General features: G+C 43.1%; 1 protein-coding gene across 1 annotated transcript in view; it reads right to left on the reverse strand.

Moving 5' to 3' along the window:
- The window catches only part of PCDH15 (protocadherin related 15), a 514,059-nt gene that overhangs the window by 153,455 nt on the left and 339,915 nt on the right, over positions 1-20,689 (reverse strand). The window contains exons 12-13 of the mRNA XM_030950929.1: positions 7,990-8,098; positions 3,366-3,478 (exon numbers count right to left, since the gene is read on the reverse strand). Of these exons, the coding sequence (XP_030806789.1) occupies positions 3,366-3,478; positions 7,990-8,098 (222 nt within the window). The remainder of the gene's footprint in view (positions 1-3,365; positions 3,479-7,989; positions 8,099-20,689) is intronic.

Here is a 20,689-nt window from a genome sequence, read left to right on the forward strand (position 1 = left end):
CTGGATCCCTGCAAGTGTCCAAGGCCAGGCTGGACAGAGCTTGGAGCAGCCTGGGACAGTGGAAGGTGTCCCTGCCCATGGCAGGGGCGGCACTGGATGAGCTTTAAGGTCCCTGCCAATCCAAATCAGTTTGGGATTCTCTGCCCTTCATTAGCATCAAAATATTTCCAGTTTTTGTTTGTGTGCTTTTGGTTTTTTTTTGCTGTTGCAACTCCCACAGGTTTTATAGCAGCTCTGGATTGACAAATGCCATGATTTTTCCTCAATTACTGGATATCAACACACGGCAAATACTGAGGAGAAACTCCTGCAGCACCTCATGCTTTGCCTACTCCAAAAGTGAGTCCCTGTGAACTGAATCACCCCCAGCATGAGCAAGGTGATCAAAACTGGCTCTTCCTCAGGTGTGGTGAATTCCCCAAAGCACAGGAATTCCATCCATGAGCACTTCCCAGCCTGTACCACCACCCCCATCCTCTTCGCAAATGGATCATAATGGAAGTGCCACTTTAGATTCTGGCTGATTGATAAATAACCCCCGCTCAAACAGGAAAGGAGCAAAGTCCATCAATTTGATTAATTCTCCCATTCACTTCGTGCTTAAAAAAAAATAAAATAAAACATGTCTGTTCTTGTTATCAGCTCTAAAAAGTGCCAATCTCATGACTACAGTGCAGTGGTCATGTCACTAATTTTAATTAAGCCCTTTCAGTTTAAAGGTTTAATCCAAATATTGTGGCAGCCTTGCTGTTGCCACATGGAAATTTCAATGGGAACCCTACCCAGAAATCCACTTTTTTTCTAAGGAAGTTGTAATAGTGCCCATGGTTGCTTGGCAGGGAATAGAAGTGCTAAGAACTTCCATAGGAGGGCAAAATTGGATTTCCCCTTGCTTCTCATCTAATATATTCCAGAGGTAGAGGAAGGCTGAAATCCAGCATTTCCGATTAGGATGTTTAGTTTTTTTTCATTGTCTCCCTCTTTGAGAATTCAACATTTATCAGCAATGCAGGTGAGCGCCCCCATTTCCTGTCCACCTTCCCTCCTGCATTCAAATATTCCTGTATTGACTTAACCCCCTTTTCCATTTTACAGTTTTCCATAATATCTTAACAGAAGAAAAAAAAAATCAATCTTCTCATATCAGAGGGAATATTTTAAAGACTAAACTGAGCACATGCTGCAAAACCAGCATATTTTCTGTTTGAAGGGAAACATCACACGTTGCACCCCTCCAGATAAAACAGAATCAGATCCTACAAGTGCAAGAAATGAGAAATGTGCAGCACAAGAAGCTGAAGGTTTGATTTGGTACAAGCCTGAGCCATTATTCCAATAGTCCCTGAAGGATACAGCATAAAAACTTTTATTGTTTTAGCAAGTGGCACATAATCATTCTTACAGAGTGATCCTTGTCCTTACTGTTTCCTTATTTTCCCTGACTGCACATTTACCACAGCAACAGGAAACTACTAAACACTACAAACACGGCCATTAATGATTGGAGTTGCTATTCAGGCACAGAAAATACCCTCCCCCACCAGTTAATTGATTTTTTAATTGACATATTGAGCAGTCAAGGTTTGGGAAGAAAGAGCTACAGGGTTTTAAAATGGAACTCCTTAGGATATTGAGAGTCATGGAATGGTTTGGGTTGGAAAGGACCTCAAAGCCCATCCAGTGCCATCCCTGCCATGGGCAGGGACACCTTCCACTGTCCCAGGCTGCTCCAAGCCCCAAAGTCCAACCTGGCCTTGGGCACTGCCAGGGATGGGCTGTGCTTTAGGGCTTTACCCAGCATGAGGAGCTGAATGGGCAGCAGGGCAGGGAGGGATCCTGGCCCTGGGGCAGCCCTGGAGGCACCTCTGCAGTGCTGTGTCCAGCTCTGGGTGCTGAGCACAGCAGGGCCAGGAGCTGCTGGAGCTGAGCAAGGGCCTGGAGCGTGTGGGTGCCCAGGCAAGGCTGAGGGAGCTGGGGCTGCTCAGCCTGGAGAGGAGCCCCAGCTGAGAGGGGCCCTCAGGCCTGGCTGGCCCTGGCTGCAGGGAGGGGCAGAGCAGGGCCCAGGCTCTGCTCCGGGGCCCAGCAATGGCACCAGAGCCACGGGCAGGGCCTGAGCCCAGCAATTGCCCTGCACAGGAGGCACAACTTCTTCCCTGGGCACTGCCCAGCCCTGAGCACATTGCCCACACAGCCTGGGGGCTCTCCTGCCTGGGGCTGGGCCACAGCTGGGTGCACACAGTGCTGTGCCCTGGGCTCTGGGATGGCCCTGCTGGAGCAGGGAGGGGACACCAGGTGCCCACTCAGCTCCTGCAGCCTCACACACCCTGGCATCCTGTGAATATTCAATACTCAAATGTGAATTATTCACTGCTACCACAACCTGATCCATGCTAACGATGCCTCAGGTTTTATCTCATATTTCAGATTCTGTGCTGCTTTAGTGTGTGGGTCTGGGCTTTATATTACGGGATGGTGAGCTCTGTGCACAGAGTAGGGAGAAAAAACAATTCCTTCTCTAGCTGGGGACCAAGGACAAATGATCCAAATCTCAGGCCCAAGAGCACAAACAACGGGGACTGAGGAGAGAAAAACAAGAAGGTTGGGACTTCATTACCTAAAGCTGGAATTGGACAATTAACTCCAATATGCAAACAGAGCAGAACTTATCAAAGTGAGAGACCCTGTGACCAGGTGTCTATTTTGTGACCATTTTGGTTCATCTTGGGTGCAGCCCTGGCTGGGCTCTTGTGCTGCCCAAGGTGGATCCATGGAGGAGATCCTTTTAATAAATCCCTGCTTTATTCTTTAGCTCTGTCTGGCCTCTGTTCTAGGTCAGCCTTCACAAGACATCACTGGGATTCTGTGAACACCCACACAATTATCTGTATCACTATGTTCCAATATGGGCTGTGAACTGAACACATGAAACAGAAACCAGCTGCATTTTAGGGCAACAGGGCTCATAAAAAGCAAGGGGACAAGTGATGCTGAGCTCGTTCACACGATGTAATGTGAAATGTTACAACTCTGCCAGGGCTCATTCCCTTTCCACAAATGCTTCACACCCTTCTTCCCCCCATGGAGCTAAGTGATGCCTGACAGGATGAGACACACAAAGGGATCTAGAGAAGGGAAGATGGAGCTAATATTGTGCAAGGATGTCAGGAAAGAAGCCAGGAAAAAAAAGGGGAAAAAGCAAACCTGAAAAACTACACTCACAACCAAACCAAGCTCAGCAGGTAAAGGAGGAAAAGGCTAAAAAAGAGAAAACCACAGAAGAGACAAGCAGGCCCACCCTATATTTTCTCAGAGCTTTTTGTTTTCCAAAGAACATAAAAACACCGAAAAAATTCAGCCCAAATTACCTTAATAACCAAGTCAAACTTCTGATGTAAATCCCTATTTATTGGCTTGAGGAGTGTCAGTTCAGCCGTTGTGAGATTCATATGGAAATACTGGGGATAATCCTCAGGAGTACCTGCAAAAAAAGACATTGAGGTTTGAGCAGCTCTGAAAGGTTTAGTTCAGCAATGTGTTTATTTTACTCATTAATCGAAGGAACAAAGCCTCATTCTGTTATTGGAAGGATAAAATATTGCCTTATGTGGACACAGAGCTTAAGGATACTATTAAGTTATGTGTTTATTATTATTATTTCCTTACTCTCCAAAACCACAAAGATTCCTCTCAACTGTGCCTCCCCAAGTACTTGACAACAGCAGGAATATTATTAACAGCACATAAATAATAGATCTAAGTAATAACAATGTGGTAACAACAGATAGGTTATTTTAGAAATCCTTCTGGCAAAAGTTTCTGCTCAGGGAGGAAGCACCAGATGAAATCTCAATTTACTGTCAGTTGTAAGTGGTGTTTTCATGGCTGTGGATTTCCAGGATATTCTCCAGAAGCCTCAGAGCCTGAATGGATTTGGGATCCCGTGGAGGGAGGGTTGTGCCTGGCAGCTACAGCCCAAAAATGCACCTGTGCCTTAAGCCAAAAGGTTCCAGCACCACAGCCTGGCACAGGAGGAGGGAAAAATCCCAGCTACAGCAATTCTGAGCCCTGGGATTCTCAAAGAAATGGTGCAGAAGGGCCCAGAAAGCCCAAGTGTTCCGCACTGAGTGAACTCCAGCACTCCCAGCTCAGCAATACAGTCAGAGCATCCCAAGGAGCCAAAATCCCGATTATAAAAATCCTAAAATCTTGAAGGGTTTAGGTCTGGGAGCAGCCCTGTCAGCAGCTGAGGGCAGAAGGCACTCCTGGCTCAAGGGATAAGAGCCCCCCAAAAAATCCCTGAGCCCCTAAAGCTGCCTTGGGAGCAGCACAAACCTGGCCCTGCATCTAGCCAGAATGAGACATAAATTGAACACAAAGGAAGATAATTTTCCTAATAAATGCTGCTGGTTTTTGTTCCCTTGACAAGTGTAATGGTTAGAAAGTACTTTCAGAATGCCAGGAGATAAATTACTGTAATAATTTAATTTGCAATCCTCCAATGACAACCATCTTCTAGATAAATAAATTATACTCATAATTTTACATATAATATACTAAAAAACAATATATAATAAAAAATAAAATATACTATATACAATTAATATATTATATAATTAATATATATTATCTATAATTATAATATATATTATAAGATATTACATGTTATCTGTAACATACATTAGTATATATCTCCATATATCAAATATTTTTCTGTGATTCTCTTAATCTACACTGATATCTATCATCAACCCAAAAAGCAGCAAAAGAACCACCATGGATTATTTTTTCTCTTATACCACCAGCAAAAATGCAGAGCTTCAAGCTCCAAGTCCTGTATCCCTTTGCCCTGCCTTTTAATTTCAAGTTCTAATTAATTAATCTAATCTTTGAAGAGCTCAAGGCACCCAGCAGGAGCTCCAAAATTTTGGCAGGTAAAAGATTGCTGGTGTTAGAGGCTGCACATCAGCAGGGCTGCTGCTGAAGCTAAAAAATGTCACAGAATTAGGGACAAAATGCAAAAACTCTGAAAAAAGAGGGAAAAAAATTGCTGTAAAGGAGAACAAATATGTAGGGGAGGAGGGTAAAACTCACAAAGGGGTCTAGAGAAGGGAGGACATCAGGAAAGAATCCAGGGGAAAAAAAAGGGAAAAAACCAACCCAAAAAACTCCACTCACAACCAAACCAACCTCAGCAGGTAAAGGAGGAAAAGGCAGCAAGGTGGATGATAGAAAAATAAAATTAAAAAAAAATTAGGAATAACACAGGTGGATGCCCAAAATCCTGACTGGGGATTCCTGCTCAGCTCCTGCCCATCTCAGGAAGAGATTCCTGGATTTTTAAACTCTGGGAGCCAGCTTTCCTATGCACAGGGATATCTGCTTCTGCATGTACAAAGTAATTTCCATTTTGACAGCACAGAGCAGCCCTCAGTCCACCTCTGCCTGTGCTGAAATCCAGGGATGAGCTCTGAGGCTCCTGGCTCCAGAAATTCCATGGGTTTGGAGAGGCTGAGGGATCAAAATGTGGGGGCCAGCAAGGGGAGAAGGAAAGGACTCCTCAGTTTGCTTTTCCCAGAGCCAGAGGAGAGGTTCTGCGGCCTTGAAATAGATACAGGACTGGAGAGGATCCCCCTCTTCCCAAAAGTTATTGTGCATTTTTGACTCTTCCTTTAAAATATCAACCAAAAATGGCAGCAGAAATCACAGAGCCAGCTCCAAGGGTAAAAAAATAAGCTGATGATTGAAAGGAAAATTCAGCTTTTCTCAAGGATTGACTCCAGAGAAAACAAAGGCTTCAAGTTATTCCTAAAAAGATTTTACTAGTAATTTACTATTAAACATAATACATTTTACTATTAAAAACAATAAAATTTTCTAGTCAAAATAATAAAATTCTAGTCAAAATAGTAAAATCAATAACACTGCTAATAAAAAATAAAGGGAAGGGCCCTGCTTCATGCCTGGATAAGTCCAGGGAATGTGGGTGTACTGCAAAGACCCAAAGAAATGAACATTTCCAAAAGCCAAGGATTAGAAAAATTAATGTATTACAAAAATAAAAAAAAAAATCCAAATATCCCATTCCCAAACCTTAAATATATCAAATATCCACAGTGCCCAGAGCATGTGCCTTGCACAGGTGAGCAAAAGAAGAATGAAATAAAAGAATCAAATTAAATAAACTTTAAATCATTCTAATAACCCTCATTCCACAGGTTCAAACCTCCCTGTGTTTAAAAAAGGACGTTCCCAAATATATAAAGGAGAAAGAGGTTGAGATCGAAAGAAAAGGGAGGGAGAAAATCCACATAATGAGAAATATCTGCAAGGGCTGTTTTCTGTGAAACTGCTTAATATTTTCTGAGGCTAAAACAGAAATAGCAAATCCTGGAAGAGATGAAGGCAGACTTAAAAACCAAAAAGAAATCCTTTGGAAGAGCAAATAAGGAAAATAAAAAGAGAAAACTGGACAAGAGGGAAAAAAAAAGAGCAAAGGGAGGGGAAAAAAGGAGGAAAGAAAGAAGGTACAAAGAAGCAAAGAGGAAAAAAGGCAAAGATGAATTTTATAATAAAGAGGATAGAAAGTAGAAAAAAGAAACAAGAAAAAAAAGAAAAAATGATGGAAGAATTAAGAAAGAAAAAAGGATAAAAAAAAGGGAAAATTAAAAGGTGGGGAAAGAAAGAAAAAAGGAAAGAGGAGGAAAAGAAAAATAAAAGGCAAAAAAGAAAAAAAAACGGGAAAAAAGAAACAAGCTCAAAAGGTTAGGGAGGAAGGGGAAAAGAAGGTAAAAAGAAAAAAGAAAGAGGGAGGGAAAAAGAAGGGAAACATAAGGGGAAAAGGAGAAGAATAAGAAAAGTGAAAAAAAATAGAAGAAAAAATAAAGAAAGGAAAAAAAGGAAGAATGAAGGAAGAGATATGGAAAAGAGAAGAAAAAAGAAAGAAAAAAAAGAAGGAATAGAGAAGGAAAAAATAAAATAAAGAAAAAAGGACGAAAAGAAGAAAAAGGAAAGAAGGAAAAAGAAAAGAGATGGAAAAAAAGGAAGAAAACAAAAGGTCCCCAAACCAACCCAAACTGCTGCAGCACACCTTTCTGAATTATTTCTTGGAGGTCAGAACGGCCACTGCAATATTCCCAACATCTCAGGTTAGTGACACACAATGTTTAATAATTTCATTCCTGAAGAACACTGTAAATTATGCAAAAAACCTTAAGAAGTTGGCCTAAAAGTGGCCTTGGGGTGAAGCTGTCCCTGCAGAACTTAGGAATAAAATCAATTTATGACATTTCGAAATAAATCCATTTACAGAGCTAAACCTCCACAATGTGCTCCTCCAAATCCTCACTTGCCGCTCTCCTTGGCTGGGAAAACCATGGAGTTCAACACAGGGAAAACAGAGAAAAGATGGGATTCTACAAAATTCCCCCTTTCCAAATCCCACAGAAAGGTCCCTGGGTGGGTTTTGGGACCAGGTGGAACCCTGCAACAGCCAACCATGGTCACATCCTGCAAACCCAGAAACAAATGGCAAACACAGGGAAGCAAAAGGAAAAAGAAGAGAGCAGCATAACCAAGTAAATCAACTTGAAATTACAAAGAAAAGCTCACAGGCAGCAAATTGGAGGTGGATGTGGTAAGGTCCTTGGAGCTGCCCTGTGCCATGTGATTTTTGGGATGAAATCTGCTCTAATTGCCTTTTTTAGCCTCCTTTTTTTGTCAATGGAAAACACATCCCAGCAGAGCTCTCCTTTCCCTCCCTGTGTTGTTCCAGTCACTAAACCAGACAACAATTCTGGATTTAATCTAAATAAACACTAATAAATAACCACAAGAAAGATGGCAATTAAACACCGACAGGCAGAAGAACAATTCCAAACATCCCACTGACCACAAGAGAAATTTTTAACCAGGGTTCCACACTCCCAGGCAATCTTTTCCTGGCTGGTCATAAAGAGATTGGGAGGTATAGGAAAAGTAGCAGACACCAACCAACTAGGATGGAGTAGAGGATGCCAGGTCGATCTGAAGGAGGCTGGATGTTCCTGTCCTGGTCTATGGCTTGGATGGGTGGAGTGACACTGATGGGATTCACATGGGCCTGAAATAAAAAAAACACATTGGAAACAGAGCAATTAGAAAGCCAGCAGGGAGATCAGGAGGTTTAGCACAACAAGATCTCACTAGGAAGGGTATTGGAGGAGGAAAAGCCTTCAGAATGAGAAGAATATTTACAGCTCATGGATTCTTTAAATCCAAATTAACCAAGCAACATAAACATTTCTATAGCAACCTCCTTTCTGTGAGATACAACCTTAGAACAGATCCTGGAGGAAAGGAATCACAAAAATCCCAGAATGGCTTGTATGGAAGGGACCTTAAAGCCCATCTATTCCACCCCTGCCATGGGCAGGGACACCTTCCACTGTCCCAGGCTGCTCCAAGCTTTGTCCAGCCTGGCCTTGGGCACTGCCAGGGATCCAGGGGCAGCCACAGCTGCTCTGGGCACCCTGTGCCAGGGCCTCAGCACCCTCACAAGGAACAATTCCCTTCCTTATATTTCACCTCTATCAGTCTGAACCTACTCCCCCTTGTCCTGTCACTCCAGTTCCTGGTGAAAAGTCCCTCTCTGGCTTCCCTATAACCCCTTCAAACCCTGGAAGGAGCTGTGAGGTCTCTACACAATCTTCTCTTCTCCAGCCTGGCTCCGCAGGGAAAGTGCTCCAGCCCCCTCATCAGCTTAAAAGCTGATAGTAAACACTTGATAAAGGAAGCTCACAAATACTTGACTACATTTCTATAAATAGTCCCTCTAATCAGGGATTTCAGCCATCGCACAGTGAAACACAGCAAATGCCTGAAAATAGGAAAACAGCACGTTGAACTGGAGCATCGTCAGGAGCTGGGATGGCTGTGATGCACAAACACACACCGCAAAAGAAATTTAAAGCACAGACATGCCACAGTTGAGAGGGCCACAATACACAGACTATCACCAAACAATATCAGAAAGCTTCATCCCAACCAGAACAACACCTTACCAGGTCAGAAGGCTCCAGGCATCTGCTCACACAGAGTAACACCCCAACACCTCAGAAGGCTGCAAGCAACTGCCCCTCCTGTGCTTCAGCCCAGCCTTTTATCCCCTCATGCTGATGCACGGCACCTGTGTGCCCTCTGCTCCCTGTGGGATTGGTCAGTGCCCCTGGGCTCGTTAATGGCTCATTAATTTCAATCTTGTTCACCTGCTTCTCACAGCTGTAGCCAATTAGGGATGAGGCTCAGCCCCAGCCCCACTCCCAATCACCACAAACTCTGTGCCCACACCAGCCCAGTTTGCAGGAGGTGCTGGGCACTGCCAGGACAGCCCGAGGTGTAGGTGGTGGCAGCCTGGGGACACATCCTGCACCAGCTGGAATTTCAGGAGGCAGCAGCCCAGTGAGGCCATAGGGCCCTGGGCATGAACTCCAGCCCTTTTCCTTGGGAAACAAAACTCACAGCAAAGGCACGACTTACCCTGAAGAAGGCTTCAAGCATCAGCACTTGGTTGTTCTTCAGCCAAATCTTTTATCCCCTCATGCTGATGCACGGCACCTGTGTGCCCTCTGCTCCCTGTATGATTGGTCAGTGCCCCTGGGCTCATTAGTGGCTCATCACCTTCAATATCAGTCACCTGTCCTGCACAGCTGCAGCCCATTGGGGATGAGTCTCCACAGCCCCACTCCCAATGACCACAAACTCTGTACCCTACACAGACATTGCAGGGAACGCCTGTGGAACAGACAACTATGTTGGAAAAGTGTGGATAGGAATTATTTGGAAGTGAATTAAAATGTTTAACATCAAGATGGAATTGTAGAATCATGAAATGGTTTGGGTTGGAAGGGACCTTAAAGATCCAAAATGTGACCTCCTGCCATGGGCAGGGACACCTTCCACTGTCCCAGGGTGATCCAAGCCCCAAAGTCCAACCTGGCCTTGGACACTGCCAGGGATCCAGGGGCAGCCACAGCTGCTCTGGGAATCTCACAGGGGCCCCCCACCCTCCCAGGGAACAATTCCTAATTCCCAATATCCCATCTGACCCTGCCCCCTGGCAGTGGGAAGCCATTCCCCCTTGTCCTGTCACTCCATGCCCCGTAAGGAGTCCTCTCTCCTTCTTTCTTGTATCTCCTTCAGGTCCTGGAAGGTCACAGTGTGGTCACCCCAAAACTGGTGCCAGCTTTCATCTCTGTCAATCCAGCCTCCAGTGGCAACTCCAGAGCTGCCATTCCCAAGTCCCACAGTTTCAGTGACCTTGGCTGCTCACCCAACCACAAATGTACCACACATGGATGTGTGCACACCAGGCTTTCCCCTCCCCTTGGAAGGTTTCCCTGCATGACAAAAACCCTTAATGAGCTCTGTGAAAAGCCAGACACCCTTTATTTTCTCCCACATACAACTTGTCCTGGCAGCCTTTCCTTTGGAAAGCTCTGTGTTCTGCAAGAGGGGACTCGAAATTTAGCATGGGAATAGGAATGAGGCGAGTCCACGCTCGGCCAAGTTTTGGCAGAGCTGTCAGAAATCATCCTGCTGAGAGCTGGAAGGGAGCTGGGAGAGCTTTGGCACTGCTGAGGGGAATCTTAGAGGGAAAAGGGATGAGCCAGGAGGAGGAGAAGCAGCCAGAGGTGGAGGAAAGGCAGTTTATTGACCCTTTGTGAGCAGCCCCATGGTCACCTGCCCCCACACCCCAAGGTGTGTCCCCCGAGGCATTTCCAGCAGGTTTCTCAAATCCAGAGGCTCTTCCAGCCTTTCCCACAACAAAATAATTTAAGGCACAGACATGTCAGGGACAGGCACATTAAAAAGTGAGGACGGATGCTCTTGGCCTCCCAAACTGGGACTGGGAAGTTTCTCACTCCACTCCTGCTCATGGCTGTTGTCCCTGTCCCTGTCCCACTGGCCAGGTCCTTTATCATCACCCAATTCCATCTGGGATTCTCTGAAAAATTAAACTCTTAAAAGCGTAATGAGGGAGATGAGCTCAAAATAGGCAGAAAGAAAGAGAGAAGAAGATATATTTGACATCTGCTTGAATTTTTAAAAGGCTTTAGGATGGCATAGAAGTTGCATGGGAAGAGAGAAGATTACGCAGAAAACTGACCAAGACTAAAATGCTATTTTTAAATTCACAGATCAGTTGGAGCCCTCCCAGAAAACTCCACATTCGAGTTAGAAAAACACCTACAACAAAACCAATCCCATCTGTTCGTCTGGGGTTAAATTCAGTATTAATGCCCACAGCAACTGTGGCTGCCCCTGGATCCCTGGCAGTGCCCAGGGCCAGGTTGGACATTGGGAGCAGCCTGGGACAGTGGAAGATGTCCCTGCCCATGGCAGGGGTGGCACTGGATGGGATTTAAGGTCCCTTCCAATCCAAACCCAACTAAATCTCCCCCCTGTCAGTCTGAACCCATTCCCCCTTGTCCTGTCACTCCAATTCCTGTTGCAGGGTCCCTCTCCAGCTTCTCAGTATCCCTTCAGACCCTGCATGGGACTGTGGGGTCACCCCACAACTTTCTCTTCTCCAGGCTGAACAGCCCCAACTTTAATAATTTAAAGCTGTTTTGAATTAAATTGGCTGATGTGCCTCGAAGCAAAGCTCAAGGTGCTTTCATATTGCTTTAATAATCCACAGACAATGCAGCATCTTTTTCATTCAAATTTAGAAATTAGAACTAAAAAACCATAAAACAATAAAACAGCCATTACATTAATAAATGGGTAATAGCACGTTAAGAAATTAATCAAAGCACACATAGGGAGCTTAAGAAAGTGTGTATATGCTTTAAATCAGAAATAATTGTTTTTAAAATGAGGAATCAAAGTAGGAGTCTTACATAGGCATCCAACATCTCTGAAAGAGGCTGAAAAATCCCCTACCAGGCTCCTTCTCAGGAGCTTCATGAGGAGATGGAAGCTCATTAAAAGGAAGGGAAGACAGATTAATGAAGGAGTGTGGTATCTGAGGTGCCCATGGGTGCCAACTGGAGGCAAAGCAAGAGCACCAGGGGGTTTGGCAGGGAAAGGCTGGAAAAAGTGCCAGGAAAGTCAGCACAGAGCCACAGCAGGGCAGGGAGATCACTCAGAATAAACAGCTGGCCTTCAAATCCCAACCTCTGCCATGGGGAACATGAAAAGCTGCCCAAACTCTGGCAGGTGATTAAAAAACAAACAAATCTTGCCCATCTGAGAGTGGAAAATTCAGTTATTTATTTTCCTCTTTAGGGAAAAGCTCCCTCAGTTATTGGTGGGGTGATTAATTGACTTTCAGGTGTTCAGTACAGCAGAACTGAGTAGGCCAAAAAGGCAGAACCCCAACCCCACCCTGCAACTTTTAGCACAAATATTAATAAATTTTTAAAAAATCTTCCTTCAAACAGAGCTCTGATGGCGAGCCTGCCAGGGAGTCTGCAGGGCCACGAGATGATCAAGGCAGAAAAATGCTTCAAAAAAAGCTCAGAGAGAATAAGGTAGCAGCAAAAACCTCATTTTCCTCTCCCCTATTTTTGTGTTCACCATGAAAGGACAGCAGCATCTTCTCCATGAGGGATATCCAGCAGGACCTGCAAAAATCCATGGCCTTCAGAGATGCTATGGATGGAACAAGGCAAATTTAAGAGTCCCACTTTTGCCAGGGGGTTTTAGGCTCCTACTGAGGACTGTGAATAAAAGAAACAGCTGATATTTTTAATTAATGTATTTAAATGGTGCTTAATAATTCAAGAGTGCAGTTGCATTCAAAAATCCAAGCAGGATTTTTGGGCACCTGCCTATGATGATTTCACCATCCCATGATCCCATGGAATGATTATAAGTGAATTTACAACAGAGATGTAGAATATGCATTTGGAGCTTTCAAGAACAAAAGAAAAAAAACACCCCAAAATCAACATGATTTTAAAAGAAAAGTAATATATTTTAAAATATTTGTATATATTTTTAAAATTATTTAAAGATGTCTAGGAATGTCAGGCTTCCAATAAGAGGATGTGGACATTGTGGAATTCTTTTTAAAGTCAGGGTACAGCAATAATTGTTGCACAGCTGATAACAAGGATTTTAAAAAATCAGAGATTCTTCTATCTCTTCCATCTACCTGAGATGTAAAGCTGAATTTGCCAACCACAGATACTTAGGGAAAACTTCCTTTGGGGATGATGAAAGAGAGAGGAAATGGCACATTTTGGGAGCTAGAATAACCCAATTTTCTGCTCAGAGCTGCCTTTTCCATTTGTGGGAGGGTTTCTGGTGTATTATGGGGGTTTTGTAGTGTATTTTGGTTTTTTTTGCTTGTTACCATAAAAATTATTGCATTCTACAAAACTGAAAGCCAACTGAAGCCAGCGATTTCTCAGCTAGGAAGGTTCTTTCCTGAGCAGATAATACATTCCTGAGAGGTGCTTTCTGTGCAATTGAAGACACCAGACCATGAACCAGCCCCAGGTTTCACTCTGGTGATGCTGCACCGATGATTCACAACCACTTGAGCTCCCACCAGAGAAATCCCTGGGGCTCAGGGACCAGGGCCATCACACAGGTGGAAAATACTGCAAAGGATAAAACTGCAGGAGGATAACACTGCAAAGGATAAAAAAGCAGGAGTTCCCAAAGTTTTGTTTGGATTCACCAAGGTGAGCTCCAGAAATACACTGAGAGAAGGCACAAAAACCTTCACTGTCAATTTATTATTGAGCCAAACAAAGCAAGACATTTTCTACCCACGAGTCCCACTGGAAACTAAGTTGTTAAGGCACTAAGGTGGCCAGAAACCTAAACCAGAGGGACCTGGAGCTCCTGGAGTGGAGCCACCTGGGATTTCAGCCTGAGCCACCCTGGGATTCTGTATTAGCACAACCAGCTCCCGCTGGACATCTCACACCAATATTTGATACCCTAAAAACTTTTATTTTTACAAACAGCTCTAACTGTGGCCAGTGCACTTCAGATAAAGTCTCAGGACCTTCCATCTGCATCATTCTCACAGCTCAGCTGAGCAATTTGCTGCTGAACTCATCCCTCTGGAAAACAAGGCTGAGGAGCTTTTCTCCACATGGAGAATATCACTAAAGCAACACACATTGCCCCTGGTGCCATCCAGAACCCCTTCCCAGGGAGCCCTGCACTATTAAACCAACAAAGTTCTTGATGAATAGATGAATCATTATGGTGACACCGGCTCTCCTTGTGCTTTCCTGAGGTTGGGATACGAGCTGTAAGTGGGAAATGAGCTGAGTTCTCTCCATGCTGTGCAGAACTGCCTGTGACTTTGCCAACACTCGGTACTAAAACAGCAGGGAGAGCTGCAGAACCATTCCGACATCACTCCTTGCTGCTGCCTCAGCTGCTCTGCCAGCACAACAAGGGCTGTGACAAAACACTAATGAGCAGAAATCCATCACAGAGCACTTGCATGTCAGCAAAGCGCGGGCAACGTTTCAGTGGAGTTATCCAACCACAAAAGAAGTCAATCCAAAAAGCAGGAATCATGCTACAAATGTAGGAGGTACTACCAAAACCTCATTGCTAGTCAAACCATGTCACATCAAATCTCCCATTTGTAGGGTCTCGCCGTTCTCCCTCTTTTCTTGCCGTCCCACTGGCAGCTACACGTTCCTGCCTTTGATCAGAGCCAGGGGAGGCAGAGCCTCACGTCAGGAGCCTGCAGGAATTCCTGTGCTGCTCTCTGAAGGCTGATGTGACACACAGCTGTACAGGAATCCAGGGGAAATGGGATCCTCTGACCCTTCACATTGCCACAACACAGGTCCCCACAAATTCAGGTGGGACAAAACCTCACCTGAATGCTTTGGAGAATTTGGAAGCAAACCCCAAGCACAATTTAAAACACACTCTGAAGCGGAAAGAGAATAAATTCTCTGCAGAAAATTGTTACATCAAGATGTCACAGGAGCTAAAAAGAGGTTTACATAAGAAAAATTCTGGGCCTGGAAATGCTTCCCAAAAAAGGGCACAACAACCTGAGGAAACCAAATCTACATTGCTAAACCCAGAGATTTAAAGCTGATTCACCCCATTTATACTTCATAGAATTACAGAATCAGCAAGGTTGAAAAAGAGCTTTAGATCATCCAGTCCAACCATCAATCCATGTCCTCAAGTGCCACATCCACACCTTTTTTATAAGCCCTCCAGGGAAATGATGGGGCAGCCACAGCTGCTCTGGGCAAAGCTGTGCCAGGGCCTGCCCATCCTCACAGGGAAGAATGTTCTCCTGATATCCAATAACCTGCTCTCTGGCACTGGGAAACCATTCCCCTTTTTCCTGACACTCCATCCCCTAGAAAAGTCTCTCTCCATTTCTCCTGTAGCTCCTTCAGGCACTGCAAGGCCACAGTTTGGTCACCCCAGAGCTTCTCCTGCCCAGGTGAGCAGCCCCAGCTGTGCCAGCCTTTCCTCCCAGCAGAGCTGCTCCATCCCTCTGCCCATGCTGGTGCCTCCCCTGGGCTCTCTGCAGCAGCTCCAGGTCCCTCCTGTGCTGGGCCCCAGAAGTGATCTGCAAATTTAAAACTAAACTAACTTTTCTCTTTATTTATTTTTCAGAAGTTCCCCTTCATTTCCAGAGCCAGAGCTAAAAAGCCACAGTGGGTAATTTATGCTGATGGTGACCTGGCCTCTCCTGTCTTCTCTGGGTGTAAAAAAGTGTTTTAGTGACCAATGGGAAAAATTAAAACACAGGATTAATTGTTCAATTCACCTTCTTTCTAAACTCAGCACTAAATTATCAAGCAGCTTTTAGCACCTGATTTAGCTGCTCAATACAACCCATGGCTGCTGCGTCCCTGGGTTTCTGCCATGCCCCATGTTTATGCAATTTCTTGAAATGAAAACTGTAAAATTCAAATATCCTGGCAGCTCGGGTTGTTAACAGAGTAAGCTGTCAGAGAACACAATTCCTTCCATTCATTTGTAAAAAAAAAACCAAAACAACCTTTGAGAGGAAAAAACCCAACATTTTGAAGGAGCAGCAAGAGAGCATAATGAACCCGAGCACGGAGGAAAACAGAGACTATTTTTATCAATGATGTCTCCCAGGAACAGCAGGGCCAAAAACGAATTGAATTTCATCAGGATCTGATCACAGTGCTTACTAAATTGCTTTTTCTGTATCTGACATGCTTGATAAGAAGTGTCCCCAGCAGTGTCTGTGCAGGGGACAAAATGAAATGCGTTATGCAATGGGCTTCCTGCCTCAGCACAACCGCAATTCAGGCCGGAGCTTCTCCTCCTTCCAAGGTGATGACTGGCACTAAAGAACAATAAACATTTCTTTGTTGACATTTGGCTTATTTCCCATACAACTATGAAGTCTATTTCCTTGATTATCCCTCAAATTCTTGATGTGGGTTTCTTATTATCCTGATTTCTGTGCAGGGGAGCAAACTGTGAAGCCTAAGACAGGCACCTACATCTCCCCAAAAATCAGAAAATATTCAACAAACATGTAGCACCACCATAATGACTTCCAGATTATTGTTATTTCAATTTCTAAGAGTAACTTCTTTGCAATTAAGAAAATGTAATATTAACCCAATTTTCTTTCACTATAAATGCTATTTCTCAGAGGGATAATTCTCTCTATCATATATCTATAAATATAAATATAAATATATATATATAGATGTAAATAGATATATATTGATATTTATATTTCTCTTCCTAAAGACAACAGGCTGATGGCTTCTCTGTGCCTTTAGAAAAATCAGCCACACAATAATACACCACAAAAGGTGCAAGTTACAAGCAAATGATAAAAGAGGAGAAAGATTTGGTGGGAAAAGATAACCAGTACCAGTGGTGGAATCTTTCTTAATTTCAGCTGTATGGAACTAGACAAAAACCCCAAAAAACCCAGAGAGTAATTAATTTGAAATAAAAAAAATAAAAAAGAGAAATATCAAGATGAACAGGTCAGTATTTCACCCAGGCCCTTTGCCTCTTGGCTGACTCTCTTTACACAGAGATTTTGTTACAATGATGTTGGTGGTTCTTTCTCTTATGGCCATATTTCACCTTTCTTGCAGACAATTTGGCATTTCCTCACTGCAGGAGCCAGCCAGGTGCACAGTCTCACAGCAGTGGGGATTTCAGAACGCTCAAAAAGGAGGGAGATGTTTGGGGTCAGCAAAACCCCACTGCAGCTCCCACTCTAAGCTTGAAGAAAAAATTCATTTTCTGTACTGATTTTCCTCTCTTTTGGGTACTCAACGAGCATTTCTCCAGTCCAGAAGTGGGAATGTCATCTGGAACTACCTCACTACTTAATTCCAGCTGTATCCACCACTGTCCTCTCCTCATTAAAGTCTGCCACGCTATCAGAGAAATAATTTTAGGGAGAGATTTTGTGGCAAGAGCCAGCTACAAATTCTGCCTCACCATTATTAATTCCATTTTATTACATTGATTTAATGGTAATGTTAAAAGTGGCTCTTTTAGATTGAAGGTTACAGGGAAAAATGGGTTTTGACAGCTAAATTTTGGATGTATTTTTCAATAAAATTGTGCAAATTTGCATGTGTGCGTGTACACACCTTACCTGTAATGCTCACATCCTTCATCCTTAAGCTCATCCTCACATCTTTTTAGGTTGAAACAGGGAAATTTTGCATTTTATTAGATGCTTTTCTTTTCCAATCCCAGGAGAAAAAAAAGCAGGAATTATTTACTAAGCACACCCCTGCCTCCCCAGCACTGCTGTGCTGCCCAGGGTATGGATCCAAAGCCAAATGGAGATGAATCCCATTTTCTCCTTTCAGGAGAAGAATTTCCACTCACCAGGAATTTCCATTTTCCCCACAAAAAAAGACCTTTTGGATTCACTGAATATTTTCCACAAAACAAGTATCAATAGCATGGAGCAGAGCAAACATGACTGTCCTGGGAATGGAGATTTTCCTTTCATTTCATTTCCAAGGGTGATTTCATCTTAACGTGTACTCACAAATATTCACCAATTAAGGTTTTGCAGCCCATGTTTGATTAATTGAGGAATTAATCTGCACCCTCTGAATTGTGACAACGAGCTGAAAAGAGAAATAATTCCTCCTGACCCCTAATGATCAGCTACAGTTCAATGGGACATCCCAGGCACTGAAATAATTCCCTCTGCAAGGCCCAGGGATGTGACAGAAATGAGATTTTTTTCTGGAGTGAAGTTGGCTAATAAAGCATCACTGCAAGAATATTTCGTTTAAATGTCAACATTTAAAGCCTTCAAATGCTTCCAAGTGACATTTAAGGATCAAATAAATTGCTACATATGTTTCCTTTGTGACAGCAGCTCCTCTTGGTGCTGTAACAAACACAGATCTATGGGAGAGAAAACAGAATTGAATCTTACAGGAGCTCCTCAATCAACCCTTGGGTGCTGATTAGTTCATTAATTGGATTTTTAGCCTCAGTTTAGCTGCACAAAAAGCTGGTTTGTGCTCCTGAGCCTGCCCTGCTGCCCACACCAAAGCCCTGGAGATCCCTCTCCAGCCTTGGATGGATTGCATTGCTGTGGCTGTGACCAAAGGTGGAATCAAAGCAGCTCCTCTTCCTTCCTAAAGGAAATTCCTTCTCATTTCAGAACCACTGTTACTCCTTCCAAGCAAGCTCAGGACCCTTTTCCTTCTCTGCTCCTGGCAAAGCCAGAAGAACTGAGCATTTTCTCACCTCTAAGTTCCTAACCATGATGAGAAGTAACAGGCAATTGACGAAACTTTCCCAGATCTGATCATTAAAACAAATTCCCTGATTTTAAATTATAAAATCAGTCATTTTTACCAGTTTATTCCTGCCTTGATAACAAATCAGGTTTGAGATTTAACTTTACAGCTTGATAAATAGCTAGAAAATGCCCCTGTTTTCAGCAGCAGCCAAATTTCCAGCCCAGCCTGAGCCTCTGGAGAGCTCCCAGAGCTGCTCCTGTGCCACCCAGGGCCTCTGTGCCCCACAACCCAGCCCCAGCAATACCCAAAATATGCTTCTCTCAACCCAAAAACAACTTCAAAGATGATCTGCAGGGACATTTTTCTTTCCCTGTTTCATTTTTTTGACCAAAATCTTCTCACTTTCTAGGCAAGCTTGATCCTTTCCCCCTTAAAACCTCCACTTTTAAGGATTAGAACTACTATATAGATAAATATATATTTATTTTTTTTTACCCACAGACAGCAACTCAACTTCTGAACCACAACTAGGTTAAAATCCCCTGAAGTAAAAAGCCTTTCAAACTTTATTCCTTTATTCTGCAGCCTTGCTATAATTTTCTCAACCACACTGTTGTTTGAAACATGTGGTTCTTTAGACAATCATTACATTTTGGAAGTTAAAATCATGGTTTGGTTTGATTTTGAAGGACAAACCAGGCAAATGAACCTTTCCTCTATCTGAAAAATATCTATATTTAAAGATACAGGTTAATCTTAGATTAACAGGGACTGTCCTGCCTGATCAATACAACAGAGCCAAGGGAAGAGCTTGCCTGGCTGCTAAAAGAGATTATTCTCAGGTTTATGACAATTTTAGTGACAATTCTTTTTAATTAGCCATCCTAGTATCCTCCCAAATACATAACATTTAATTATCTGTAACATCGCATCTAGGCGATTTTAACCTTTTCATGCTTCGTTACTTTTCAGCGACATTTTCCTTAAAAAAAACACCCAACCTATCAAGGGATGGCATGTGGGAGACAGACAAGCAATCCTAAAAAGGGGAAGAAAAGGGAAAATCACATCAGCAGACTTCAAACACCTTTTATAGCCCTCTATCAGGTACTAACAGATAATCAACAGCTTATCAAAGCTGTCCATTTTGACTTTGCTGAGTTATTCATTTAAAATCACCAAACCAGGTTAAAAACCAGCCCAATATTGTGAATTTGATCCATTACCTTGAAGTCCACAACAATCTGGTAATCTCTGTAGGGCTGCAATTAGAATGAGAATAGGGGGGAAATGCAAATTGTCAGAACCCAAGACATTTCCTCTAGCTACCCTAGAAGACTCAGGACCCTAGCAAAAAACTCAAAGACCTTAACAGAAAGTCAAAAACACCTGTGCCTTCCGTCTTAACCCATAAAAAAAGTGACCAACTTTGTGTAAAGATTTACAAGCCACAAAAGTAAAATGTTAGTGAATTTATTACAAAGTGAAAAAGTAAAATCTTAAATATTTAAAATAGAAGTTCAAGAAGCAAGATGAAAGAATCTAAGTGTGTCCCATCTTTCTTCTTCTTGTCCTCCATCTTCTGCTATAATAGTAACACTTCTAAATTAGTTTAAAGTAGAGACAGACTAACATAAGTGATAAGTATTAAAAATTATTGTAAATAAAGTGCACATAGTTTTTAGTATAAAAAAATAACAGTACCCTGAGGGTGGTCAGTGTGCCTCAACCCAACCTGCTAAACAAACCTCAGCGAGTAAAAAAAAATAAATGTATTAAACAAAAAAATAAACAACCTTGAAAACCAAAACCAAAAAATCTTGACTTCTTCTTTAGTCACAAAGCTAATAAAAAAGACTTTTTAATATCTCAAAAACCATTTCAGCAACACAAATGAAAGGTTTGTCTGGAATAAACAGGGTGGCTGCAGCCACCAGAGGATTTTGTCATTGTTTTTGCCTTGCTTTCCCCTTTCC

This window comes from Camarhynchus parvulus, chromosome 6 (genome assembly GCF_901933205.1).
Source record: "Camarhynchus parvulus chromosome 6, STF_HiC, whole genome shotgun sequence".
NCBI classification, from domain to species: Eukaryota; Metazoa; Chordata; class Aves; order Passeriformes; family Thraupidae; genus Camarhynchus; species Camarhynchus parvulus.